General features: G+C 40.0%; 1 protein-coding gene across 4 annotated transcripts in view; it reads right to left on the bottom strand.

Annotated features, from left to right (window-relative positions):
* tbce (tubulin folding cofactor E) overlaps positions 1-25,719 on the bottom strand; it is a 99,023-nt gene extending 73,304 nt beyond the window's left edge. For 2 of the 4 annotated variants that reach the window (XM_047372750.1, XM_047372748.1), the window contains exons 1-7: positions 25,565-25,719; positions 25,360-25,482; positions 23,434-23,518; positions 11,041-11,205; positions 7,179-7,264; positions 4,551-4,650; positions 4,366-4,468 (exon numbers count right to left, since the gene is read on the bottom strand). In XM_047372750.1, the coding sequence (XP_047228706.1) occupies positions 4,366-4,468; positions 4,551-4,650; positions 7,179-7,264; positions 11,041-11,205; positions 23,434-23,518; positions 25,360-25,474 (654 nt within the window). In that variant the 5' untranslated portion in view covers positions 25,475-25,482; positions 25,565-25,719. Of the gene's footprint in view, positions 1-4,365; positions 4,469-4,550; positions 4,661-7,155; positions 7,265-11,040; positions 11,206-23,433; positions 23,519-25,359; positions 25,483-25,564 lie in introns of all 4 variants that reach the window. The other 2 variants (XM_047372749.1, XM_047372746.1) reach the window with 1 other exon arrangement.
* Between the last annotated feature and the right edge of the window lie 595 nt (positions 25,720-26,314).

The following is a 26,314-nucleotide window of genomic DNA, read 5'->3' on the forward strand; positions in this document are numbered from 1 at the left end:
ACTCCATGTTCTCTGCTGAAGGTCGAAGTTGCTGGCAGATTATTTACTGAATAGAAGAGATTAGATGTGAGATGTCTGGCTCCCGGCTTGTTCAAACAGAAACCCTCTTGCTTGAAAAGTTGTCTTTTTTCCCATAAAATATTGAAGTTGTTGATGAAGTTCACAGATGTAGTAGCACATGCTTTTTCAACCATTTATTAATCATCAGTAGTCCCGAAAAAATCTCATCTCCACAGAAAATCGGTGCAAAGGGTCCGCTGAGAAACACCTTGATATTGAGTCCTCCAACAATACTCAGTAGACGAGTGAAATCCTCCTTCAATCCTTCTGATTTTTTCTTAGCCACGTCATCCATGGCTCCACAGTGTATAATAAGGTTTTCTAGAGACGGACGCTTTTCTGTGATTCCCAGAATATTCTCTGAGATATTGGACACCACATTATTGGTACCAATCATAACTTGTGTTTTTCTTGTTGCAGAAGTTTTGAATACCATTCACACCTGTGTTGCCCACTATTAGGGTTCTTGGTCCGCTGGGACAGTCTTTCTCTGGCAATTTAGGAGAAGACTGTTTAGAATGAAGGTTGTCCTCAAACCTTTTATTTTTTTATTTTTCTCAGAATATGGATCATTTTCCTGGTTTTCATACTGTAGTAGGGCAAATCTGTTTTGGAGGGAAATTCCATTATTTCCAGCTGTCTCACTCCTATCAGTTGTTGTGACAGCAACTCGGTGTCAAAGTCTCCTTTTCCCAGGGGAAACGGGGGCATTTCTCTGTAATTCTGGCCATTCCAATTTATTTAATTGCTGAAATCTTCCAGTGACTCTTCCACTTTGATTTTTTGGGGCATGCGTCTAAAACATGCCAGGGGGGTCTGCCGGTAGGTTTATTCTCAGTGTTCCGTTTGCCGGCTTGAGTCGTTTAGCTAGCTGTCACTGTTTGTTATCACAGGCAGAGTTGAATCATCGCTGTACCCAATATTCACCTCCACATTCACTTCTAGTCAATGAATTTTCATCACCAAAACAGCCAATTTCTGTAAATGTTTGTCGAAGTCCTCTGTGGTGAAGGGAGGCATCTTGTGCTGATTAGCTGGCGTCAACTTGTCCTTCTTTCGGGTTCGATTATAAAAACAAAAAAATCCTTTAGAAAAAAATTAAAATAATAACAATCCTTGGGAGTCGCATGGTAAGAAGAAGTTTTAGTCCAATATTTCCATAATTCTGGCTAAGAGATAAAAAGTAAGGAGTAAAAGAATGCAAGTAAGGAGGGAGCTTAAGAGAAGAGTGTCTGAGCAGGCAGACAGGCGGAAGCTTGGACTATTGTAATTCTTTACTATGAGGAATGTCAACAAAATGGAGTTAAAGCCTTCAGCTTGTCCAAAACAATGCACCAAGATTATGATGAAAATTAAAAAGAGAGATCATATTTCTTCTATTTTAGCTTCTCTTCATTGGCTCCCTATTAAATCCAGGATTGAATTACAAATTCTCAACAGATGAAGCCCTTAATAATCAAGCTCCATCATACATAAGAGATCTCACTCTGCAGGTTTGCTGGTGGTTTCTAAAATATGTAAAAGTAGAATGGGAGACAGATCGTTTACTTATAAGGCACCTCTCCTGTAGAACCAACTCCCAATTTTAGACCATGAGGCAGAAACCCTGTCTACTTTTAAGAGTATGCTTAAAACCTTCCTTTTAGGATGTATGTACTTGACTTGGAATCTGTATGAATTGAACTGAGCTTCCTCCACAGGGTGGCCGGGCACTCTCTTAAGAGATAGGGTAAGGAGTTTGGGTGGGGCTCAGAGTAGAGGCGCTGCTCCTCCAGATTGAGAGGAATCAGTTGAGGTTCAGAATACTCTGAATATAACTAATAGTTCACAGCTTATTTGTGTGAAATTGCAGAAAAATGAATACATCTTCTATTAATTAGTACTGTGTACTTTTAGACTCAAGTTGTGGGATCGGTGATGGACAAGTAAAAGTCAAAGTCATCAGGTGACCAGTTTAGGAAAAACAGAAAAGAAGAGGAAAACACACAAAATATAAAGGTATGCCGCTGTATCATCTCTTGGAGCATGAAAGGTGTTATGTGGGCTATTACCTGTTTCAAGAAAGGCAACAAGCTATAGCCTGTATCAAGGTGATGTAATGTTAGACACTAAGGCCCTGATCTTCAAAAGGTTTGCATGTACATAAATAAGTGCAAACTGGGTTGCATGCACAAAGCTGATCTACAAACCAGGTGCAAATCAAATTGCATGTGTAAAATCAGCAGAACAGCAGGCGCACACTTCTTTGCGTCTTTGCCTTTATGAATATACAAAACATATAATAATGATCCAAACATGCAAAGTTATGGGAGAAGGATATGCAAATGTAATCCATTACCACCCACAATGAGATTTATCAAACCTGAAACGCATTGCTGTTTTTGCATTTATTTAGCAAGTTTAAATGTAGGTGCAAAGTGGCACTAAAAATGTCTGCTGTCACTGTGGGGAGAAGGAGACATAGATAGAATGACAGATGGCACAGAGAGAGAATCTTATGTACATATTTAAACAGATTTGAATTGTCAAAAACATTAGTAATAAAAACAGATGAGAACAGAGGATTCCATTTAGGATGATCTAAAGTCTGATTTGGAGCCCATCATAAATAAAAGCCATGACAAATCTCCTATGATAAGACTCATTGCAACACCTTTTTTTTGTGTCTGGTTCAATCAAGAGCACCATCACTGTTAATGAGATCATCGGCTGTTAAGGTGTTCACAAACGTGATTATGCAGAAGTGCCCCATAACTGATTATCCACCAGAGAGGTGCGTATAGCCTGTGTAAACTGTGCTTTGATGTTGGCAATAAATAGCAAAAGGAAAATATGTAAGAAATAAAGACATTATAACAAAGAATCAATCATTCATTTGCAAACTGGATGCAAGCAGGTGAAAGAAACTTCACCCTTTTAAGGCCACCTATTACATGTCGTAAAAAAGACTATTCTTCAATCATGTCACTAAACACAAGAAAATGCATTATTAACAGTAACATTGGGTCATTGCAGAGCAATTGGAGCTGGATCAGTTTGATTATGTTTTTTCAAATTGAACATATGCCAGGGGAGGGTTTATACAGTCAAAAACAAAATCAATCATACACAAACAAAAAGCATCTGCTCGCAGAACAACTTCAAACTCAGCCTTCTGCATGCAAAACAGAAGGAAAAATTTAGTAACTGCATCATTCATATTGACGCAGTGCAGAAACCCCTGAATCCTTCAAGCGCCACAGCAGAGGACCTGTTCCTTTTTCCTCCAGTACCACTGTAGACAGTATCAGCCATTCAGTAGCACACGCAATTCCTGGATTTAAATCGAACAGTCTGAACCCCTTTTGCACCTGTATTCATTGCACATGCAATCTTTGTAGATCGCACACAACACACCCACTTATTGCACAAGCAATATGGCGCTCCTTATTTGGAATCTTTGAAGATCAGGCCCTTAGAGCGGTTCACTACGGTTCGACTCGCTTTATCTGTGTTTCCAGTAGTAAAAGTTATGTGGAACTCTTACTATTTTTAGTACCTACTTGCTTGTGGTTCCAACCTTTCCAGGTCGCACCGAAAACACGACATCAGAAGACTCTCGGTCACTGATTGGGTAGGGGGCAACATTTTTCAGTAATGAGAAATCTAACAAATTACCTTTTTCAGCGTTACAACGCCATAACCGTTACCGACAATTATTTGGTGCACGTCATAAACTACAGCTACTTATTGAAGCTCTTGTCATCTGTCGTGGCTCACAGCCACAGGAGCTTAGCTTTTTTTCTTTGGTGACGGGAGGAGCAAGGGTCGAGACAATCGCATAAGTGATCATGATTGGTTAAGGTAGAGTAAGCTTTCATGGTGGGCCAAGAGGCAGTGTTGAGTTTACACACAAACCACAAACGCACACAGCAGCCCTGCGCAGGCAAACTAGCAGATGTAAGCTGCAACAATGGCGGGTCTGGAGGGAAAAAATGCATTTTCAAAGTGGAAGTACAGACACTACTTAAACCTTAGAAAAAGAATCTAAATTCGAAGACAACTTAAACTTAAAAAAGTAATGCAATACCTTACCTCCCCTGTTAACTACCTTCCCTGTTAACTAGTTACTTTTATAGTGGACTAAATCAGTTACTAACTCGGTTACTTTCTTGAAGAAGTAACTAGTAACTATAACTAATTACTTTTTTAAAGTAACATGCCCAACACTGCTAATATGAAACGTGTGTGACAAAAAAGTATTTTGATGTGTAATGTGGAACTGTAAATAGTGTTCTGTTTGGTAGAGTGCACAGAACTCTTTACCTGCAACCAGGTGATGTCGCACGTGTTGAGGGCAAGTACTTTGAGGTTGCCGAACGCCCGAAGGTGAGCCCAGGGGTCAGAGGTCAGACTAATTCTGTTGACACTGAAAGAATTAAAAGTGTACACATAATTAGTTAAAACACAATGCAACTGTTAAAACACAGACTTTTCAGACTAAGTTTTACCTGAGCTGTAATCCTTCCAGATTTTCCAGCTGCTCTGTAATTGCAGCCACATCTTCCCATGTGGACACCAGAGACCCACTGAGGTCCAGCCACTGAACATCTAAATAGTGCTGTTAAGGAATCCAAGTGAACTGACATTCACAATTTGAACAATGAAAATCTGACTGAGGAACTAGTTTCAATATGAATAAAACCTATACATAATCCCTCCCATGCACTGCCTTTTTCTGTTATTTTCTTCACTGTTTACTTTCAAAATTACTTTTCAAATTTTGTGATCTGTTACAGATATTATGTCTAGAGTTGCTGAATCTCCAATATTATACTTTCATATTACTATCCTATAAGATGCGCAAAGGTAGCTTTTCCTGAGATTCTGTTGAGATTCAAGGGAAGTTTAGTAGAGTTGTAATCTTACCATATGGATTAAAGAAAAAAGGGGACATAAAAACATACTACATACCAGAAATGCATCAAATAATGAGCTGAAGAATCAAAATGTTAAATATTCCAATTATGAGTTAAGCGAAGATTTACATCTGTAATTATTAGGTTGGTAAAATCAAACCAGACCAAAAGAAGATGATACCAAATAATCATTTAATTTAAAATCAGAAGTCAGGATACTTTAGGAAATACCCAGGACATTTCAAAGTATTTCTTAAGTTTGCATCTTGCAAATAGCAAGAGAATCAACACATTCCAGAACAGAAAAATGCTCATTGTTGTAGTGGTGAACTATTTATTGAATGTGTTCAATCATTTTGACAGGTAGTATTGTCTGGCCTCTGTCAAAAAATATATACAGGTCCTTCTTAAAATATTAGCATATTGTGATAAAGTTCATTATTTTCCATAATGTAATGATGAAAATTGAACATTCATATATTTTAGATTCATTGCACACTAACTGAAATATTTCAGGTCTTTTATTGTCTTAATACGGATGATTTTGGCATACAGCTCATGAAAACCCAAAATTCCTATCTCACAAAATTAGCATATCATTAAAAGGGTCTCTAAACGAGCTATGAACCTAATCATCTGAATCAATGAGTTAACTCTAAACACCTGCAAAAGATTCCTGAGGCCTTTAAAACTCCCAGCCTGGTTCATCACTCAAAACCCCAATCATGGGTAAGACTGCCGACCTGACTGCTGTCCAGAAGGCCACTATTGACACCCTGAAGCAAGAGGGTAAGACACAGAAAGACATTTCTGAATGAATAGGCTATTCCCAGAGTGCTGTATCAAGGCACCTCAGTGGGAAGTCTGTGGGAAGGAAAAAGTGTGGCAGAAAACGCTGCACAACGAGAAGAGGTGACCGGACCCTGAGGAAGATTGTGGAGAAGGGCCGATTCCAGAACTTGGGGGACCTGCGGAAGCAGTGGACTGAGTCTGGAGTAGAAACATCCAGAGCCACCGTGCACAGGCGTGTGCAGGAAATGGGCTACAGGTGCCGCATTCCCCAGGTCAAGCCACTTTTGAACCAGAAACAGCGGCAGAAGCGCCTGACCTGGGCTACAGCGAAGCAGCACTGGACTGTTGCTCAGTGGTCCAAAGTACTTTTTTCGGATGAAAGCAAATTCTGCATGTCATTCGGAAATCAAGGTGCCAGAGTCTGGAGGAAGACTGGGGAGAAGGAAATGCCAGAAGTCCAGTGTCAAGTACCCACAGTCAGTGATGGTCTGGGGTGCCGTGTCAGCTGCTGGTGTTGGTCCACTGTGTTTTATCAAGGGCAGGGTCAATGCAGCTAGCTATCAGGAAATTTTGGAGCACTTCATGCTTCCATCTGCTGAACAGCTTTATGGAGATGAAGATTTCATTTTTCAGCACGACCTGGCACCTGCTCACAGTGCCAAAACCACTGGTAAATGGTTTACTGACCATGGTATCACTGTGCTCAATTGGCCTGCCAACTCTCCTGACCTGAACCCCATAGAGAATCTGTGGGATATTGCGAAGAGAACGTTGAGAGACTCAAGACCCAACACTCTGGATGAGCTAAAGGCCGCTATCGAAGCATCCTGGGCCTCCATAAGACCTCAGCAGTGCCACAGGCTGATTGCCTCCATGCCACGCCGCATTGAAGCAGTCATTTCTGCAAAAGGATTCCTGACCAAGTATTGAGTGCATAACTGTACATGATTATTTGAAGGCTGACGTTTTTTGTATTAAAAACACTTTTCTTTTATTGGTCGGATGAAATATGCTAATTTTGAGAGATAGGAATTTTGGGTTTTCATGAGCTGTATGCCACAATCATCCGTATTAAGACAATAAAAGACCTGAAATATTTCAGTTAGTGTGCAATGAATCTAAAATATATGAATGTTAAATTTTCATCATGACATTATGGAAAATAATGAACTTTATCACAATATGCTAATATTTTGAGAAGGACCTGTATTTTTAAAGTGTTTGTAGGAGCAAAATGTATTTAATAATAATAATAATAATACAGAAAATACAGAATCAGTTGTTATTAATGCTTACTGGAAAGCATGCTAACTGGAAATGCTAAAAACATTATATTAGCCAACCAATTCTACTTTGACTAGAATAATTTTGCAATCCACCTGGGTGGACACATTCTCTGCTCTACCTTCTGAGCCGAAGAAGGAATACTAGGTGTTGTTTTCCTGATTTCTCCAGGTGCCCCTGGTCCATTGACTTCACAATGGTTCAGCACAATTGATGGAAGACTCTCAAACCTGTAGTGACAATTGATAAAATTTACAATTAAAAAACATGTTTATGTGCATTTGCATTTGGCACACGCTTTATCCAAAGTGACTTACAAATGATATACCAATACAGTTAACATCAAAATGAACCAGTTCTTCAGAGCTGAAGAACTGGGTCTTCAAGAGTGTCTTCAAGATAGACTGGAATGCCCCTGTTCTGGTAGTGCTCGGCAGGTACACCAGCGTGGAACGACCCATTGTCTTGAGGCTGGTGCAGGCACAGCTAGCTAACACTTTCTTGATGATTGGAGTGACCGAGTTATTACTTAAGCCTTTGCGAGAGGATTTAAGTAGATGGGAGCTGTTCAATTAAGCACTTTTTAGGCTAACATCAGTGACTTGATTTTAATGCAGGCTGCTTAGGGTAGCCTGTGGAGCCCGATGAACAGAGGGGTGACGTTTGCTTATTCAGGCTGATTGAAGATCAGATGCACTGCCAGGTTCCAGGCCATCTGCAGAGGTTTCACAGCACCAGTTAAGAGGGCTTTGCAGTATTCAAGGCACGAGTTGACAGGAGACTGTACCAGGAGCTGGGTGGCATGTTGGATTAGGTTTGGCCTGATTTTCCTTAGGCTTGACAATGCCAGGTCAGATAGTCAACGATCATGACACATAAGTTTCTAGCTACCTATGATGGAGTAAGAGATAGGGTTTCATTTTATTGTTTTGCATGGTTGGTTTGCATAGGAAGAGAAGCAATTCCGTTTTAGAATCAGAATCAGCTTTATTGCCAAGTTAGTGCATACACAATAGGAATTTGACTCCGGCACACTTTGCTCTCAGTGAAGATTCAATTTTATTTTTTTCAATATAAATGGAAACAAAAAAAATTAAATATCTTTAAAACATACATATATACACAAGTGTGAATCTACAGAAAAGATAATATTAGATCAGTCCAAGTATGCATGGCGTTGTTTTGGAACTCTGACTGTCAAGTGTTCATCAGAGAAACAGCCTGGGGGAAGAAACTGTTACTGTGGTGGCTGGTTTTAGAAAAACAGTACAGTCTCTACTGGGCCTGCTTCCGAACATTGTCTATGTGTGAGGACCATCTAAGGCCTTGAGAAATAGTAGTTCCTATGAACTGGAAGTGGTCCACAGCAGACAGTGTTGTTGAGGATGGTGAGGGGCATGTGTGGGGGCAGTGTTCTAGGAAAGTAATCCATCATCTCCACATTCTTGAGTGAGTTAAGTTCAAGGTGGTTTTAACCACACCAGTGTACCAGCCGATCCACCTTCTGTCTTTATGCATACTCATCATTGTCCTGGTTTAGACCAATGACAGTAATGTCATCTGCAAACTTCAGTAGTTTCACAGACGGGTCTGTTGAGTTGCAGTTTTTTGTGAAGAAGGAGGAGTGGGGAGAGAACATGCGCAAGTGCTTATTGATCTTGTGCAGAAGATGCTCCCCTGTCTCACCTGCTGCTGCCGGTCCTCCAGGAAGCTGGTGACCCACTTACAGGTGGAGGCTGGGACTTTGAGCTGGGTGAGCTTCTGTTGGAGGATATCCGTGTTGATGGTGTTAAAGGCCGAGCTGAAGTCCACAAACAGGATCCTGGCGTATGTCCCTGGGTGGTTGAGGTGTTGCAGGATGAAGTGTAGTCCCAAGTTGAGCGCATCATCTGCTGACCTTTTTGCCCGGTAAGCAAACTGCAGTGTCCACCAGGGGGCCTGTGATGTCCTTCAGGTGCTTCAATACCAGTCGCTCAAAGGATTTCATGACCACAGATGTTAGGGCGACATGTCTGTAGTCATTTAATCCTGTAAATGTGGGTTTCTTGGGTACTGGGATGATGGTGGACTTTAATCCATTTTTATGTCAAAGAAGCCATCTGAGATTTGTGCTGCAGAAGTGTGACCAACCGGTGAGGTACAGTTAGGTTCAAACCAGGAGTGTGCTTTTACTGTGACACCCATGTAAGAATTAGGATTATTGATTAATTCATATTTATCAAGAATTATAATTTAAAATCCTAATTTAAAAAAATTTATTTCTTAACCAAAAATCATTACTTACTAATCGAAATCAGAGATGTCCCCTGGTATTGTAATTATGGCTCGAAGCCCTTAATAATTACAATTATTAAATTCTCAGCAATAATTGATAACTATTACTAGATGTCACTGTGTAATCAACCGCTTCACCGAAGGTGGGGTAACTTTGACCTTATTTTGACAGACAAATCACTCTTGCTCAAAATAAACACAAACGCGTTCTCTTTATCTACGTAAATATTTATTAAATCAACAGCCCTGATACACCTCGCTATTCTGATTCAATAATCTTCACCTAATCAAGCATGCAAAAATTCTACACAAAAGGGGTAAAATAACTTACTAAACAAGATAAAACAACATTGAGTGTGTATGAAGTCAAACCAGCAGTTATGGCAAAACAAGAGAAAATATGGTACTGAGCAAAGCTTTGGAGGCGGCCTCCACCAGGATGCAGTCATAAAACCCCCAAAGTTGGAGCTCAGTTGAACACACGGGGTCAAAAACTTTTGGGCGGCAACCAGTGGAAAAACACGAAGATTGAAGACAATGGAATAGTGAGTATTCCACCATGAGGTTCTAGGAGTCCAACTTTAAGTTCACCTGAGTCTGCGCTCAGGTGTACAAATACAGTGAGACACGCACAGCTTTAATGCGCAGCGGCTTTCAGAGTCCAACAGCAATCAAAGTTTCAATAAGACATTGCATGCACATACAACTTAGAACACATTGGACTATATTCGGCGATTCTAAATTGCTCTAAAATCCTACTCTATCCTGCCAAAGCTATTTCTAATAGAAATAAAACAAAACGGGATTACTTGGTGTCATCTTCTCTGGAGCAGAGGGAGAGAGGGGGGGAGTTAGTTACGCATCCATAACAAACTCAAAGACGGCCGGCCTTCCTCCTTTGACAAAAGGGGAAAAACATGACGGACCATCAGCAGTCGAATGGAACAAAAAAACAAAGAGGATATTTTCGTCTCCTTGGAAAACCTCCGTGGGTTTTGCTTGGTTACGTGTTAAATCCACGTCTTCGATCGGTAAAGTAAAACTTTGCAAGTCTTCCTATTCTTGCAAGCAAAGGTGGGTGTCTCCGGTGTCCTTATACAGTCCACTGTGACATCAGAGCTGCAATTCCTGATGGGAGGTGAGGTAGCAGACCATACTGGAATATATAGTAGCAGATGACACTGGGAGATATAGTAGCGAACAAATGGTCCAACACCCATAACAAACAGTATGGACAAAAGAATGCAGAGGTTGACGGTGTCAAACACAGCTGATAAATTCAAGCAGGGTATGTACTGTGAACTCGGCTGTAACTCAGGCTTTTTTTAAGGCTTCTGTCATAGCCAGCAGAGCCATTTTGGTGGAGCGGCCACTTTTAAACCCAAGGTGTTTTGGGTCCAAGGAAGTTGTTTTTTGAGAGGTATATCTCTCTAAGTAACATCTCTTGTCAGTTGCCTCAGAGCTGTATTCTGCCATTTTAATAGTACATTTTCATTTCTTGACATGTGTCTGTCCGATCTAATTCCAATTTCTCCTGTTTACATAAGCAGTGGTAAGTGGTAACTGTTTGTTATTTTGATCGTGGAAATATTTTTCTAGCTTCATTTACCTTTTGTGTCTAACAACACCCTCCAGCTGTTCAATATCCATCTAAAACAGGAAGTTGATCAGCTAATAATTCCATAAAAAAGAGCATATCTCACTGAACACCATGGAAATACGATGTAAGTACCTTCGCTCCTGAACAGCAAACCACTCGAGCCTCTTGGAGGAAATAGAGATCTCCTCGCTCAGCACCTTCTCTGTGCTAAATTGATAGGTCATATAAAAAGCAGTCAGGAAGTCCACTCCAAAACTCACTTTCACTGGACGGACAAAGGACCCTCCTTTAGGATTTCTAAGAGAAGAAAAAGAAACATTTATTTATTTACTAATTCACTTATAAAAATATTACTCTTAAAATGTGTTCTTTTTCAGTTTTTCAAATTAACTTAACAATATGGATTCATTACACAGTTTTGCTTACTTTCTGAATATTAGGACAATGCTGGGCATTGCACATGCAGCATAAAAACTCTAATGTAGCACTCTGAAGAAACTTATAGCAAATATTGCTTCTAGATGTAATCGCTGTTTGAAGATAAGTTGATAAATAAATGTTGCCAAATTCATAGTCAATTCTGTGTAGGTGCTTAAAGTAAGCAAGTGGGCAATTCAGTACCATAACCACTACCCGGGGCTTCTTGCAAAAGAGACTCAAAAGGCATACAATGAATTACAGCATAATTATCTTATAGCATTTTACCCAAAACATGCAAAGAAGATGCTATATTTTGAGGTGCCAATGGTTGTTGTTCTTTAAAAAAAAAAATTCAAAGTAGTTTTTATACCCCTGATACATTGTTGTGTTTCTGTCTAAATAAAAGCATCACCATCGCTTTGCTCTAAATTTGGCTATGTAGCATACATCAGCCAAGGAAGGGTATCAAATAATTTTTGGCTCGTCACACTATTTAGTAGCAAGAGCGTTAGAGCTCTATACTGCCATACACAACTGAAACTAGTTATTTACATACCTGTATAAGCAGACACCATAACCTTTTTTTTACTCACTGTCTGATATTAAATTAAACTAAACTCTCCAGGCCAGTTTACCATTGAGGGCCAAGCGAAAGTTCCAGACTAAATCACATTTTAAAGCAAGATTTGATTAATTCTCTAATGAATTCAGTCCATTTACCATTCTTCGTCCAGTCAGACTTGAGCAACAACAGTACAACTAAGGCCACGACCCCAGTATAGCTAGTATAGCCATGTGTGGCATCTGGAAGGATCAGTTCCACATTATTTGGAACACATTTTGTTTTGAAACAAAGATATGCTAATTATTCATTGCAGGAACAGCAGTGCTCCATAGTTAATTTGAAGTGGCAGCCCAGATCAACAAAATTAAGATTACACTAATCTACATTTTCCTATTGCAGATATATCCAAGGAAAAGACTGGATGCAATTATGGAGACACTTCTGATTTGCAGCAGTTTAAAAAAAAATGTTTTAATAAAGTAATGGGCATCTGTAATATTTGGTTTTTATATTACAGTTAATGTTATCTGTATTACACATTTTTTTCTGGATATGAAAGATTGTTTGCCATTTTATTAAATTTTGTCAGAATGCAACAACAGTACCAAGGTTTTTGCTTAAATAAAACAGAAGGTGTGTAAGATAATTGTTTCAAAACATTCTGACAAATTGCCCCTGCTACTTCTACATGTGTCTCTCCATCACATTGACAGACAACACTCAACAAATACTCAAGTATTTTCATCTTGAATTCATGTTTTTATGTTCACACTAATGGCCCTTTATAGCATGTTTCTCTTATCTGCCTTTTTCCTCTTCTCCCGCTATCTGCTTGGAGATACTGGCTGCTACCACAAGAGGCTGTTTAGGGGTTTGTGAAAATCCACCAAACATCTATTTGCCCACTACAAAACGTGGGCAAATGTATCTGATTTATTAACAATACATTTTAAACTAGAAAAAATAGCATTTCCTGCAAAAATGCAGTGAGAATGCTGTAAGCTAAATTCTTCAGCTGAAAACTGAGTGAAAGAAGCTAAACTGCAGATAATTTGCTGAAATGTAATGAATTAGCAGAAAAATTTGAAAACTAAAACTTTAGGCTGATCTGCTTAAATAAAAAGACTGCAATATACAAACAGCTCAACAAGCTGTAGTTACCTCAAAACTCCTTGTTCAAAACAATGATTCAAATGTAATACAATTCGCAGAAATGTAAATAAAGCAAGAAAGAAATGCCAGCAGGAAAGATGAATAAGCATAAAATTAAACAAAAGGGTTGCTTAAGAAGATGAACTAAAACTTAAAACTGCTGTTGAAATGATAAATCACATTTGGAGACTTAAAGATGTTGTTTTATTTACACAAGTCTGGTTCAGGACATTTTTGACAAATGCCTCAAAATACTTTTTTAAAGAAGTCCGCATTTATGGGCAAAGATTAAGGGAATGGCATGTTTCAGCAATGGGCACTAACAAGTTTGAACAGTCGATAGCCAACATAAAAGGACAGAGACAACAACATAAAAAGACATATAGAGGAGGTAGAAAGACAGAGAGGGAGAGAGGCACAGACAGTTAAAAGACAAAGAAAGACAAAATGATAGAGAGACAGACTGGCTTTCGCCACCATTCTCCATCTCCTCGCTTTACCTCTGCAGCTCCACGGTGACAGTTACAGTGCCTTGCGAAAGTACTCGGCCCGCTTGAACTGGTCAACCTCTTGCCACATTTCAGGCTTGAAACATAAAGATATAAAATTCAAATTTTTTGTGAAGAATCAACAAGTGGGACACAATCGTGACGTGGAATGAAATTTATTGGATGTGTTAAACTTTTTTAACAAATAAAAAACTGAAAAGTGGGGCGTGCAATATTATTCGACCCCTTTACTTTCAGTGCAGCAAACTCACTCCAGAAATTCAGTGAGGATCTCTGAACGATCTAATGTTGTCCCAAAAGACTGATGATAATAAATAGAATCTACCTGTGTGTAATCAAGTCTCTGTATAAATGCACCTGCTCTGTGATAGTCTCAGGGTTCTGTTCAAAGCGCAGAGAGCATCATGAAGACCAAGGAACACACCAGGCAGGTCCGAGATACTGTTGTGGAGAAGTTTAAAGCCGGATTTGGATTCAAAAAGATTTCCCAAGATTTAAACATCCCAAGGAGCACTGTGCAAGCAATCATATTGAAATGGAAGGAGTATCAGACCACTGCAAATCTACCAAGACATGGCCGTCCCTCTAAACTCTCATCTCGAACAAGGAGAAGACTGATCAGAGATGCAGCCAAGAGGCCCATGATCACTCTGGATGAACTGCAGAGATCTACAGCTGAGGTGGGAGAGTCTGTCCATAGGACAACAATCAGTCGTTCACTGCACAAATCTGGCCTTTATGGAAGAGTGGCAAGTAGAAAGGCATTTCTCAAAGATATCCATAAAGTCTCGTTTAAAGTTTGCCACATGCCACCTGGGAGACACACCAAACATGTGGAAGAAGGTGCTCTGGTAGGATGAAACCAAAATCGAACTGTTTGGCCACAATGCAAAACAATATGTTTGGCATAAAAGCAACACAGCTCATCACCCTGAACACACCATCCCCACTGTCAAACATGGTGGTGGCAGCATCATGGTTTGGGCCTGCTTTTCGTCAGCAGAGACAGGGAAGATGGTCAAAATTGATGGGAAGATGGATGGGGCCAAATACAGGACCATTCTGGAAGAAAACCTGTTGGAGTCTGCAAGAGACCTGAGACTGTGACTGAGATTTATCTTCCAACAAGACAATGATCCAAAACATAAAGCCAAATCTACAATGGAATGGTTCACAAATAAACGTATCCAGGTGTTAGAATGACCAAGTCAAAGTCCAGACCTGAATCCAATCGAGAATCTGTGGAAAGAGCTGAAGACTGCTGTTCACAAATGCTCTCCATCCAACCTCACTGAGCTCGAGCTGTTTTGCAAGGAAGAAAGGGCAAGAATTTCAGTCTCTCGATGTGCAAAACTGATAGAGACATACCCCAAGCAACTTGCAGCTGTAATTGCAGCAAAGGGTGGCGCTACAAAGTATTAACGCTAGGGGGCCGAATAATATTGCATACCCCACTTTTCAGTTTTTTATTTGTTAAAAAAGTTTGACACATTCAATAAATTTCATTCCCCTTCACGATTGTGTCCCACTTGTTGTTGATTCTTCACAAAATATTAGAACTTTATATCTTTATGTTTGAAGCCTAAAATGTGGCAAGAGGTTGACCAGTTCAAGGGGGCCGAGTACTTTCGCAAGGCACTGTAAGTGGCAGTTGGAAACTGTTGATCTCCTTCTCCATTGAATAATATGGGATGTATTACCTCAAACAAGCACCTCTTATTTAAAAGAAATATCTAGTATCCATCAACTGCGCCACCGTGCAGCCCCGCTGCACGGTGGCGCAGTTGATGCATGCGTGGGTTCTCACCGGGTACTCCGGCTTCCTCCCACAGTCCAAAGACATGCCTGTTAGGTTAATTGGTCACTCTAAAATTGACCTTAGGTGTGTGAACGAGTGTGTGCATGGTTGTTTGTGTGTTGCCCTGCGATGGACTGGCGACCTGTCCAGGGTGTACCCCGCCTCTCGCCCATAGACTGCTGGAGATAGGCACCAGCTCCCCCGCGACCCACTATGGAATAAGCGGTAGAAAATGACTGACTGATGACCAAAATAATTATTGAACTGTGAGTGAGAGGGCCCACTGAAGTAAAAGAACTGACAAGGCTCATGTCTCTACATGCTGCCATTTAGGAGAATGGGCGATTCGAAAGCGACCCTCTTCACTGAGAGTCGTAGTCCTCCCTTTTCTTATATTTTGTATTGATCCCAATGGGTCAGGAGGTGTGACATGCATGCACTCAGGGAGTGTTTTAAAGAAAACCATAAAACCTATGGCAATGACAATTATATTTTCCTGAAAGCAGAAAGATAGTTACGTTTTGATGCATACATTATTTCTGTATTTCTGTAGAAAACAACAAGTTTAAACAACTAAGTGCACACTGTGACAGTTGGAGAATTCCGTCATTGGATTACATTGTGAAAATGAAATCTTGTGAAAAGTTGCATAAAACTTAAATCGCGATTTTAGAAAAACAGTAAGAGATATCAAAAAGCTGAATCATTTGAAGATAGCTTAATATGTGACCCATTTGGGGTCACGACATATTTGAATGGAGTTTCTAGCTGAAAGTATGGGGAAGTAGTACCCAAGTACCTAACACAAAATGACCGCCATGTAGTTGCCTCCAATAAAGATGGTCAAAGGGTTAGTGGTAGGGTAAGGTTTAGGCCATAGGAATAAATGAAAATGAATGGAAGTCGATGCAAAGTTCTCAAAAAGATGCTAATCCATAAATGTGTGTGTGTGTGTGCACGTGTGCGTGCGTGTGTGTGTGAGTCTAAGTGTGAGACAGGGAGAGAAGTCACATACAGACATATATAGTAGGAGATACACAGAGCTATAAATAGAACAGTGAGGAGTGAATCAGCCAATCAGCAAAGAGTATCAGTGTAACTTGACACCTGCCGTTTCTTACTCACGCAGCAGGACACTCTGTGTCTGCCCCTGGCCTGGCTTTTTAACATGGAGGTGCATGCTCCCGAACTACCGCCCATAACCCGGAAACCGTAAGGGCTATCGACGTTATTCTTGGACCGTTTTTCTCAGAACGGACAAGGGAACGAGAATAACACTTTTTTGTTAAAAATATAATATTAAAAGGCACAATACTTGGTGTCCACAAAATGCAGTTAAAAGCCTTCAGCTGATTCAGAATGCTGCAGCAAGAGTTCTGATGAACTTCATTGGCTCCCTGTTAAATTTAGAATAGAATTTAAAATTCTCCTCCTCACATATGAAGCCCTTAATGATCTAGCTCCATCATACATCAGAGATCTGATGGTTCCATATGTTCCTAACAGGGCACTTTGTTCTCAGACTGCAGGTTTACTGGTGGTTCCTAGAGTCTCTAGAAGTAGAATGGGAGGCAGATCCTTTTGTTATCAGGCTCCTCTCCTGTGGAACCAGCTCCCAGCTTTAGTCCGTGAGGCAGACACCCTGTCTACTTTTAAGGCTAGTCTTAAAACTTTCCTTTTTGATAAAGCTTATAGTTAGAGTGGCATAGTTTATCAGGGAGGGAGCCTTCCTCCCTCCCTGTTGGTTGGAGTAAGGGGGAGTCAGGTTTAGCCTAAACCATCTCAGTTATGGTTGATGTGCAAACACACCCTCCATTTCTGCTACCTGTGTGACCCCTTCTCTTTTCTGATGGTTGTGATCAGTCTGACAGAGAGGTATCCCAATCCTTGTGGTTTTTAGTATAACAATGACCATCAGTGGGACCCTTTTTGGGGTGCCTTGAGACAACATTGTTGTAAATAAGCGCTGTTTAACTAAATAATCTGAACTGAAACTATCTGTGTAGTTATGCTGCTATAGGCTTAGGCTGCTGGAGGACATAACGACCACTTTCACCCTCTTCGCTACATTCTCACACTACTCTCCAATTTTGCATTATTTGCTGTTATTTCAGCTTTTAACCTTGTTCTCTCTATTCTCTTCCTAGAAGCTACACCTGGCCTGGCTCTGTGTCTACCTGTGACACCTTTCTGGAGAGGGGAATCGTCCAAGCTTCTGCTGGCAACAACTTAATGCTCACCCTCTACTGATGATGCACATAGCCCTGTCTTTTAGTGTTTAACCCTTTCTCTCTTCTAGACATGATGATTGACTGAGCTTAACAGTAACAAACTCTATGTGCTCTCTATCAGACTCTTACCATGAAAACTGGCTCAGTTTATCTGTTCTTTCTTTCTAGGTGAAACGACTAAAGGAACTACATCCATTAACATTTACTTTTCCTTCCCATAGAAAGTACTCCAGTGCTTCTGTGTTCTTTTTGTGTCTCTGCTCTGTTCTCTCAAACCCCCAGTCGGTCGTGGCAGATGGCCGCTCACACTGAGCCTGGTTCTGCTGGAGGTTTCTTCCTGTTAAAAGGGAGTTTTTCCTCTCCGCTGTCGCTACATGCATGCTCAGTATGAGGGATTGCTGCAAAGTCAATGCCAGTGACTGTCCACTGTCTCTACATGCTCATCCGGGAGGAGGGAATGCTGCAAGTCACTGACTGGATGCAATCTGCTGGGTTTCCTTTGATAGAAAAACTTTTTATCCAATTTGAATAAAAAGCTAACTCCGACTGCACTGTTCAATGGTTAGGATTAATTGGAATGTATGTACCTGACTGTTATGAAGTGCCTTGAGACAACATGTGTTGTGAATTGGCGTTATATAAATAAAACTGACTTGAAAAGGAAGGGAAAATTGGAGAAAAAGACAATAATACCTAAACATGCTCTCGAACAACGTCTAATGACTCGGAAACTATAAGGTTTATCGCTCTGATTCATGCTTGCGATTTTCATGTGTCTACATAAATCCGTGTAGGAGATGTGACAGTGTAGAAAAGTTCTTATTTTGAAATTTTTCAATTTCAAGTGATTTTGGGAAGGACAGATTTGGTACTCCTAAACAAACCTTTTTTTTGACAAAACGATAAAAGGTATCAAAATAATTCCTTCACTGTGAGCGCCAGCTAGGTCTGAAGATTAATTGGTGCAAAGCTCATGTCTCTACCTTCAACGGTTTGCAAGAGGCGACGATTCAAAAACATGTGGGTTTAAGGATTTTTTTGCTCTGATTTTTGCTCAAATTTTTACAGGTGGCCCATTCAAGGTGTGTTAACTTTGCGTTGCTTCGGGGCGTTTTTCTGGAAATCTGTTAGTCTCATATCAATGATAAAAAGAAACAAGAACACGATTGTGTGAATATCCACACAAAATACACAAAACAGTCAAAAAGTTAACAAAAGTTTATGAATAAAGATGCAAAATGCAAAACCAATACCAGTAAAACTTTCTATTATAATAACTGCAAAAACAAACTGTAAAAACACACGTAAAATAACAAAACAGAATACTAGACAGATCATCATTCTCATTATCACAAACATTATAATCGCTGTTAAACATGGAGAAAGAAATATATACTATGAAAATATATTTATTCACTTGTTTCAGAAAAAAATAATGATATGAATAGGGACTACAGAACACATGCCTGCATTAAAAGCAGTGTACTGGACAACTCTTTCAAATTTGTATAAAAACGTTTAAGCATACACTATGTTTACAAAATTATAAACAAATGAATCAAAGATATATTTATAATTTTACACAAAATAATTAACAAAGAATTAAAGCAAACAATAAACTATCAGGACCTACTTCAGTTTGCTTTTCAGTACAAGACAGACTCCTGTCATCTGCAGAAATACTCGGATGATTCTGCAGTCGTGGGGTGGATCAGAGATGGACAAGAAGCTGAGTACGGGGAGCTGGTGGACTGCTTTATGGCGTGGTGTAGAAACAATCATTTTATCTTGAGCATGAATAAAACAAAGGAGATTGTTGTAGATTTTAAGAGCAGCATCAGAGCAAGGGCCTTGAACAAGCTCAACAAGCTAATAAAGAAGGGTGGCTCTGTTCTGGGGACTCCTCAGGAACCTCTCAAGATCATTGTACAAAGAAGTATTCTTCATAAAATGAATAACATTATGAAAAACCATGAGCATCCTCTTCATGAGACTGTCGTACAACAACAGATTGTCTTCAGTGAGAGGCTTCTTCAAATCTGCTTTAAGACAGACCGCTACAGGAGATCCTTCCTGCCCACAGCCACCAGCATCTACAATGACTCTTTGAAAAAACCTGCATAATATGAGCTCCAACAACATTTAATTTCCCCTTCGGATTAATAAAGTATTTTTGAATTTTGAATTTGAATTAAAGGGAACATATCATGCTTTTAAGTCCTTCCTTTTCATATTTAAATCATTCAGTTGTGGTCTATATAAAGTGGAACTGCAACGTTTGGTCTGAGATCATTGTTATTGTAGCTCCACAGGTCCCCTTTTACTTTGTTCTGAGGTATATCTGAGAGCAACACATTTTGGTGCAGTGTGTTTAAATTCTACCAACACACTTCACACCCCTCCAGCCTCCAGGTCGCAGAGAATTCCACTTCACCCCGTTCAGCCATTTTTGTAGTTTGATAACAGAGATAAAATGATCAGCAGTGCAGAAACAAGGTAAAATTGACAAAATCAATGCAAAACTGTTTATGTGATACTACTATTCAAAACATACAGTACGGTTACGTCCTCAAGGAGCTAAAAGCAAGCACACAGCACTAACATGTAAGCAGAAGGCACGATGCTACTGCTATCAAAACAATGGCCAGCACGTCATATCGACACACAATAAATTGTGTGTCGATATGACGTATCGGGTGACGTCACGTGCCTCGATTTTGTGGTCCTCATGAAGGTGTCTTGAACCGCTCTTTGTCTGACCCGTCACCTAGAGCCCGTTTGCCATGGGAGACCCTACCAGGGGCATTTAAGCTCCAGACAAGATACCCTCAAGGATCATTTCAGCACTCAAACCCCTCCACCACGTTAAGGTTGCGGTTTTGTTTTTTAATGTATTCGGATTAAAAAACAAAATATAATCGGATTGTACCTTTTATATGGACATAAGTAATCGGAATAAAATGGACGGACTAAAAATGTGTCATGTAAACTTGCCAATCTGAATATTTTGCCAGAGCGACTAGCCACTCAAGACGGAACTACATCACGATGATGCTGGATGCATTTGCGCGCTCAGGTGAGTTTACCTCATTCAGAATAACTTGATCCTGTCAAGCATTTGCATGCATGTCGATCGAACTGTCAATCGGCATAAACAACCCCTCTCATTTGGATTACAATTTCATTCCGATCCTGCCAAATCCGATCAGAATATTTCAACTGACATGTTTACATGACAGATTTTTAGTCCGATCGGCCATTTATTACAATTAGTTATGTCCATGTAAACATAGCTTATGACCTTCTTTTAGAATGTGTAATGACTTCCACAAACATGGCCACAACTGCAGCAAACTTTCTCGGTTTGCTGACACCACTTTAGCCCTACCCACTTAGAACAGGAAGTCACATGTTTCACTGGTGGATGTCGTCCTTTTACACTCTTAATCATACAAGTTCAAGCAGTGTCTGACGACCTGGAACAAGGTGATGTGGAATCCTACTGTGAACAGTGATTCTTGGCAGTGACATTAATGGGTACGCTATTTCCTACCTTTCTCTAGATTCACGTTACTTCTGCTCTACTTTTTTCTCTTCTGCTCTCGGTGAAATCAGATGCTTTTCCACTCTCTCCATGATCCTCCCCCATTTTTGCCCTGCTTCAGCTTTTTGTCCATGTTCTTCTAAGAGCCTCTATTCGTATATCCTCCTAATTTGTTCATTATGGATTTGGTCAGCTTGTCTCTCAACGCAATTGATCAAATTTTCTCGACGGGAAGTCAGGGTAAAAGGGAACCCTCTTGTCCAGACGAGACGTTCTTCGCCGGATACGCAATGGATTCCTGGCAGCAGAGGAAGATTGTGTGTCTGATAATAATGTAAGTCGAGGACGTGGAAGATTTGTACATAATTGGATTTCTGATAACAGGATTTCTGCTTTTTGGAGTTGGCGGTTACCTGGCTTATCGAAAGATTTGTAAAACATCAGCAGCTGTTCAAAGCACTCCAAAGCTGCCTGGGATATTTGAAGGGCTCTATAGAGCTCTCAACACTCAGACTGAAATGGTAAGAGAGCAGAATCGCAAGCTGGACGCGATCCTTGAACAGAATCGCAGGCTGGCTACGTTTTCCGGATTCAAAGGTGATATGATTTCATCTTGGAGAAAGTTGAATGCTCAAGAACTACGGAACGTACCAGAAATTTGGCTATTTGGATTTGAAATTGAGAATGCCAGTAAGACTTTGAAGGCAGGCAGAAAATCACAGCCGACCTGAACCAAAACATTTATTTTTTGTCCAATTCAAGCGCCCCGATATGGCCTTCACAGGCTTCTTATCAAAACATTTCTCCAGGATGTTTTGTAAATACGACGCTCTGCCCCAGCAACCCCTCTCATCTGTGAACTGAACTGTATGGCCGTGTGATAAAACTTCTATCTCTTTTTTTTTTCAAGGACAATGGCACATTCGTCAGTGTTGACAGTGTAATTCTTTGCACACATGCTCATACTTAAATATATGCACCCTCACGACTCCACCATGCCCCTGCAAAATCTTTGCTTATGTGTGTTGCTTTCCCATGCTGAGATTTGTTTTTCTTATTTTTTTTCAATGTCTCAAACTGTATCCTGCTAGGGATAAAGTGTGAAATATGATTTTTTTTCCCCTTATTTTTTACCTAAATGTGGATTTCATTTCTTCTCCTTTTCATAGATTTTCAGATTTCTCAGAAGGATTACCAGTGAAAGGAAAATATTACTAGTTTTTTTTAAATTTGTGAACAAAAGCTGTTTTTACACCAGTGACTCAGCTTCCTTAGTCAGAACTCAGTGATTGCTTAGTTAAATTTCAATGGATGCAAATGACTGTTATTATGGGACTACAACTGCATTATACCAGCGAACCCAAGGATCATTTTCTCTTAGCACAAGATGCTTTCCTTTACATAGAGGACTTAATGATATAATTACCTCTTTAGAAAGATTGGTTTAGGACCAGCTCTTACCAATAAAACCCAAAGGATTATTATTGTTATCTACCTTCTGTGTTTATTTTCTTTGTGATTGTATTGTAATTGTTCTTCCTCATGTACAGCACTTTGAATGTCTTGTTACTGAAAAGCGCTATATAAATAAACTTACCTTACCTACCTTACCTTACTTCCTTGTGTGTCCTCACCACACCTGTGCACTACATTTAAGTGGACCAAGCAATTTACATTTTGAGAGGAGCAGCAAAAATACGTCAGTGGGCAAACAATTCTTGTGTTTCGGATGCGGGTGTTCTGAACCAATATTCCAAGAACAATGAGGAAGAAAATAAATGATATATGTTTTATGTAACTTCAATTTCTGGCACACGTTTGTTTCCAAAACCTGGCCTATTTAAAAAAAACATTTTTATTCAACATAATGTGATGGTTGGAGGAGATATTTTGGAATAATTGCAAAAGCTTACTTTAAAAAAAGACCTAAAAATATTTCCCCAATTATTAAGTGAATACACTGTGGGAACATGATCATTTATGGTTGTATTGATGAAAATCCCAAGTTTTATTTTTATGTTCTTCTGCCTCATACACTGATCCTAACAGCCATGGAAGCTGTAGCTATTGTTAATAGCCTCTCAGAGTCTATTAACAAAATTTACATAAATAGCAACACACTCAAAACACAAACAGCATAGAGGATATTAAGTTCTGAGAGATAAAGGATACCACTCTTTAAGTCACACTGTACAAATTATATTTCAAAACAGGAATTATCCAGCCAATACTGAACTTCAAGAAATTAAAATCACTGACATAGAACAAAAAAAAACAAAACAATGAAACTGAGAGAAACTGGTTACCTGCATGTAAAATACTGCATTCCTTCATGGCTGCCATCATGTTTTCCTCTCTCTGGGTTATCCCACTCCACGCCAATCCATAGCCCTAACAACATAGATAATGCAGGTAAGTTAATATGTCTCCTACACAGGACACGATATATGTGCACCATATGGTGGACATGTATATGTGTGTGTGTGTGTGTTTGTGTGTGTGTGTATGTATATGTATATGGGCTCATCAGGATCCATAAATCCATAGAATTTAAAATTCTCCTTCACACATATAACGCCCTTAATGATCTAGCTCTATCATACATCAGAGATCTGATTGTTCCATACGTTCCTAACAGAGCACTTCGTTTTCAGACTGCAGGTTTACTGGTGGTTCCTAGAGTCTCTAGAAGTAGAATGGGAGGCAGATCCTTTAGTTATCAGGCTCCTCTCCTGTGGAACCAGCTCCCAGTTTTAGTCCGTGAGGCAGACACCTTGTCTACTTTTAGGGCTAGGCTTAAAACTAGAAGCTACACCTGGCCTGACTCTTTGTCTACCTGTGACACCTTCCTGGAGTGGGGCATCGTCCAAGCTTCTGCTGCCAACAACTTAATCCTCACCTTCTACCGATGATACACTTGGCCCTGTCTTTCAGTGTTTAACCCTATTTTTCTCCTAGACATAGCTACTGACTGAGATTTTACTGTGACTAACTGTATATGCTCTCTCTCATACTCTGAACTTGAAAACTGGCTCAGATTTGATCTGTTTTTTCTTCTTAGATGAAACCACTGAAGGAGCTACATCCTTTAACATTTACTTTTCCTTTCCATTTAAAGTACTCCTGGATCAGTGCTTCTGTATTCTTTGTCTGTCTCTGCTCTGTTCTCTCAAACCCCCAGTCGGTCATGGCAGATGGTCGCTCACACTGAACCTGATTCTGCTGGAGGTTTCTTCCTGTTAAAAGGGAGTTTTTCCTCTCCACTGTCACTATATACATGCTTAGTATGATGGATTGCTGCAAAGTCAACGCCAGTGACTGTCCACTGTCGCTACATGCTCATCCAGGAGGAGTGACTGCTACAAGTCTGTGACTCGATGCAATCTGCTGGGTTTCCTTATATAGAAAAACGTTTTATCCAACTGAAGCTGACTGCTCTGTTCAATGGTTAGGATTAACTGGAATGTATGTACCTGACTTGAAATCTATATGATTCAATTGAATTGACTTAGCCCATTTTAAAGTTACCCACCTTTAACACAAGGCAACAGGAAACAACACTCTCCAATTATTTTTACCTCTGCCTTCCTCCCTCCCTGTTGGATGGAGTAAGGGGGAGTCAGGTTTAGCCTAAACCAGGTCAGTTATGGTTGAGGTGTAAACACACCCTCCATTTCTGCTACCTGTGCGACTTCTTCTCTTTTCCAGTGGTTATAATCAGTCTGACAGAGAGAGGTATACCCAATCCTTGTGGTTGTTAGTATAACAATGGCCACCAGTGGGCTCTACATGGACAGACTTTATCAGTTTATTATTTTACTTAGTACCCCTACACATTGCCCATTCTAAAATGGCCAAACTCTAACACTCAGTAGTTTACCTAACCTCCCCAACAACCCTGCACCATTATATTTAAATTATATATAATTTATTGATATAAATTATATGCGGCTGCCGCAGTATTGGGGACGCTGTGCTGGTGCATTGTGGTGAAGAGAGAGCTGAGTCAAAAAGCTTGGGACAGGAACTTCCCTTACGTTGAAGAGAACATAATACATGCTAATACATAATACATGATACATAAGGGCCAAAGCACTTAAATTCTGGGTAGAAGAATGCCAAAGCCAGATACAAAATTATGAAATGTTTACATGATGTCATCATTTGTCTAAATTCGCTTGTAAACAACTGAACCGCTGTTAATCAGAAATGAGAGTGACAGCGCATTTTACCTTCATACGGTGGTACATGCCCAACATAGCGCACCGTGGCCCGTTCCCCCCCGCAGGATACCCGCTTACCCACAGGGTCCAGTGGCATCTCCGGTTTGGTCCGATCAGCTCTCATTTAGCCAACTGTAGAAAAGAAAACATTAAAAGTGCATTAGATCACGCTGATGTATTTGGTACTTTTGGAAAACGGTCGAGCCTTAAATACCTTCAGAGATGTACAAATGAAACTTTTGGCACTAGAATACGAAATCGAGTCTGAATCTAAAAGCTGATCAGAACAAATTTTTGAAGCAAAACCAATAAACGAGCTAAAAATTCTTCTCCTGTTTTTGGCGGTTGGCCATCAGTGTATAAGGCGCATTGCTGCCACCTAACGGGAGGAGTTAACATTTTCCGCTTCTGAATTCAGACAAGGCAGAGGTTGTCATCTTTGGACCGGGGTCTTTAAAAAAGAAACTGCTTAGTCAATCCCTTAACCTGGATGGCATTAAATTGACCTCCGATAATAAAGTAAAAAACAGTGGTGTTATTTTTGACCAGGACATGTCATTTAAATCCCATATTGAACAGATTTCTAGGGTTTCCTTCTTTCATCTTCGGAACATTGCCAAAATTAAAAATATCCTGTCTAGCAGTGACGCTGAAAAACTAGTCCATGCATTTGTTACTTCAAGGCTGGACTATTGTAATTCGTTACTAAATGCAGTTAAAAGCCTTCAGCTGATTCAAAATGCTGCAGCAAGGGTTCTGATGAAAATTAAAAAGAGAGATCATATTTCTCCTACTTTTGCTTCCCTTCATTGGCTCCCTGTTAAATCCAGAATAGAATTTAAAATTTTCCTCCTCACATATAAAGCCCTTAATTATTTAGCTCCATCATATATCAGAGATCTGATTGTTCCATACGTTCCTAACAGAGCACTTCGTTCTCAGACTGCAGGTTTACTGGTGGTTC

Source organism: Girardinichthys multiradiatus, chromosome 8 (assembly GCF_021462225.1).
Source record: "Girardinichthys multiradiatus isolate DD_20200921_A chromosome 8, DD_fGirMul_XY1, whole genome shotgun sequence".
In the NCBI taxonomy this organism is placed as follows: Eukaryota; Metazoa; Chordata; class Actinopteri; order Cyprinodontiformes; family Goodeidae; genus Girardinichthys; species Girardinichthys multiradiatus.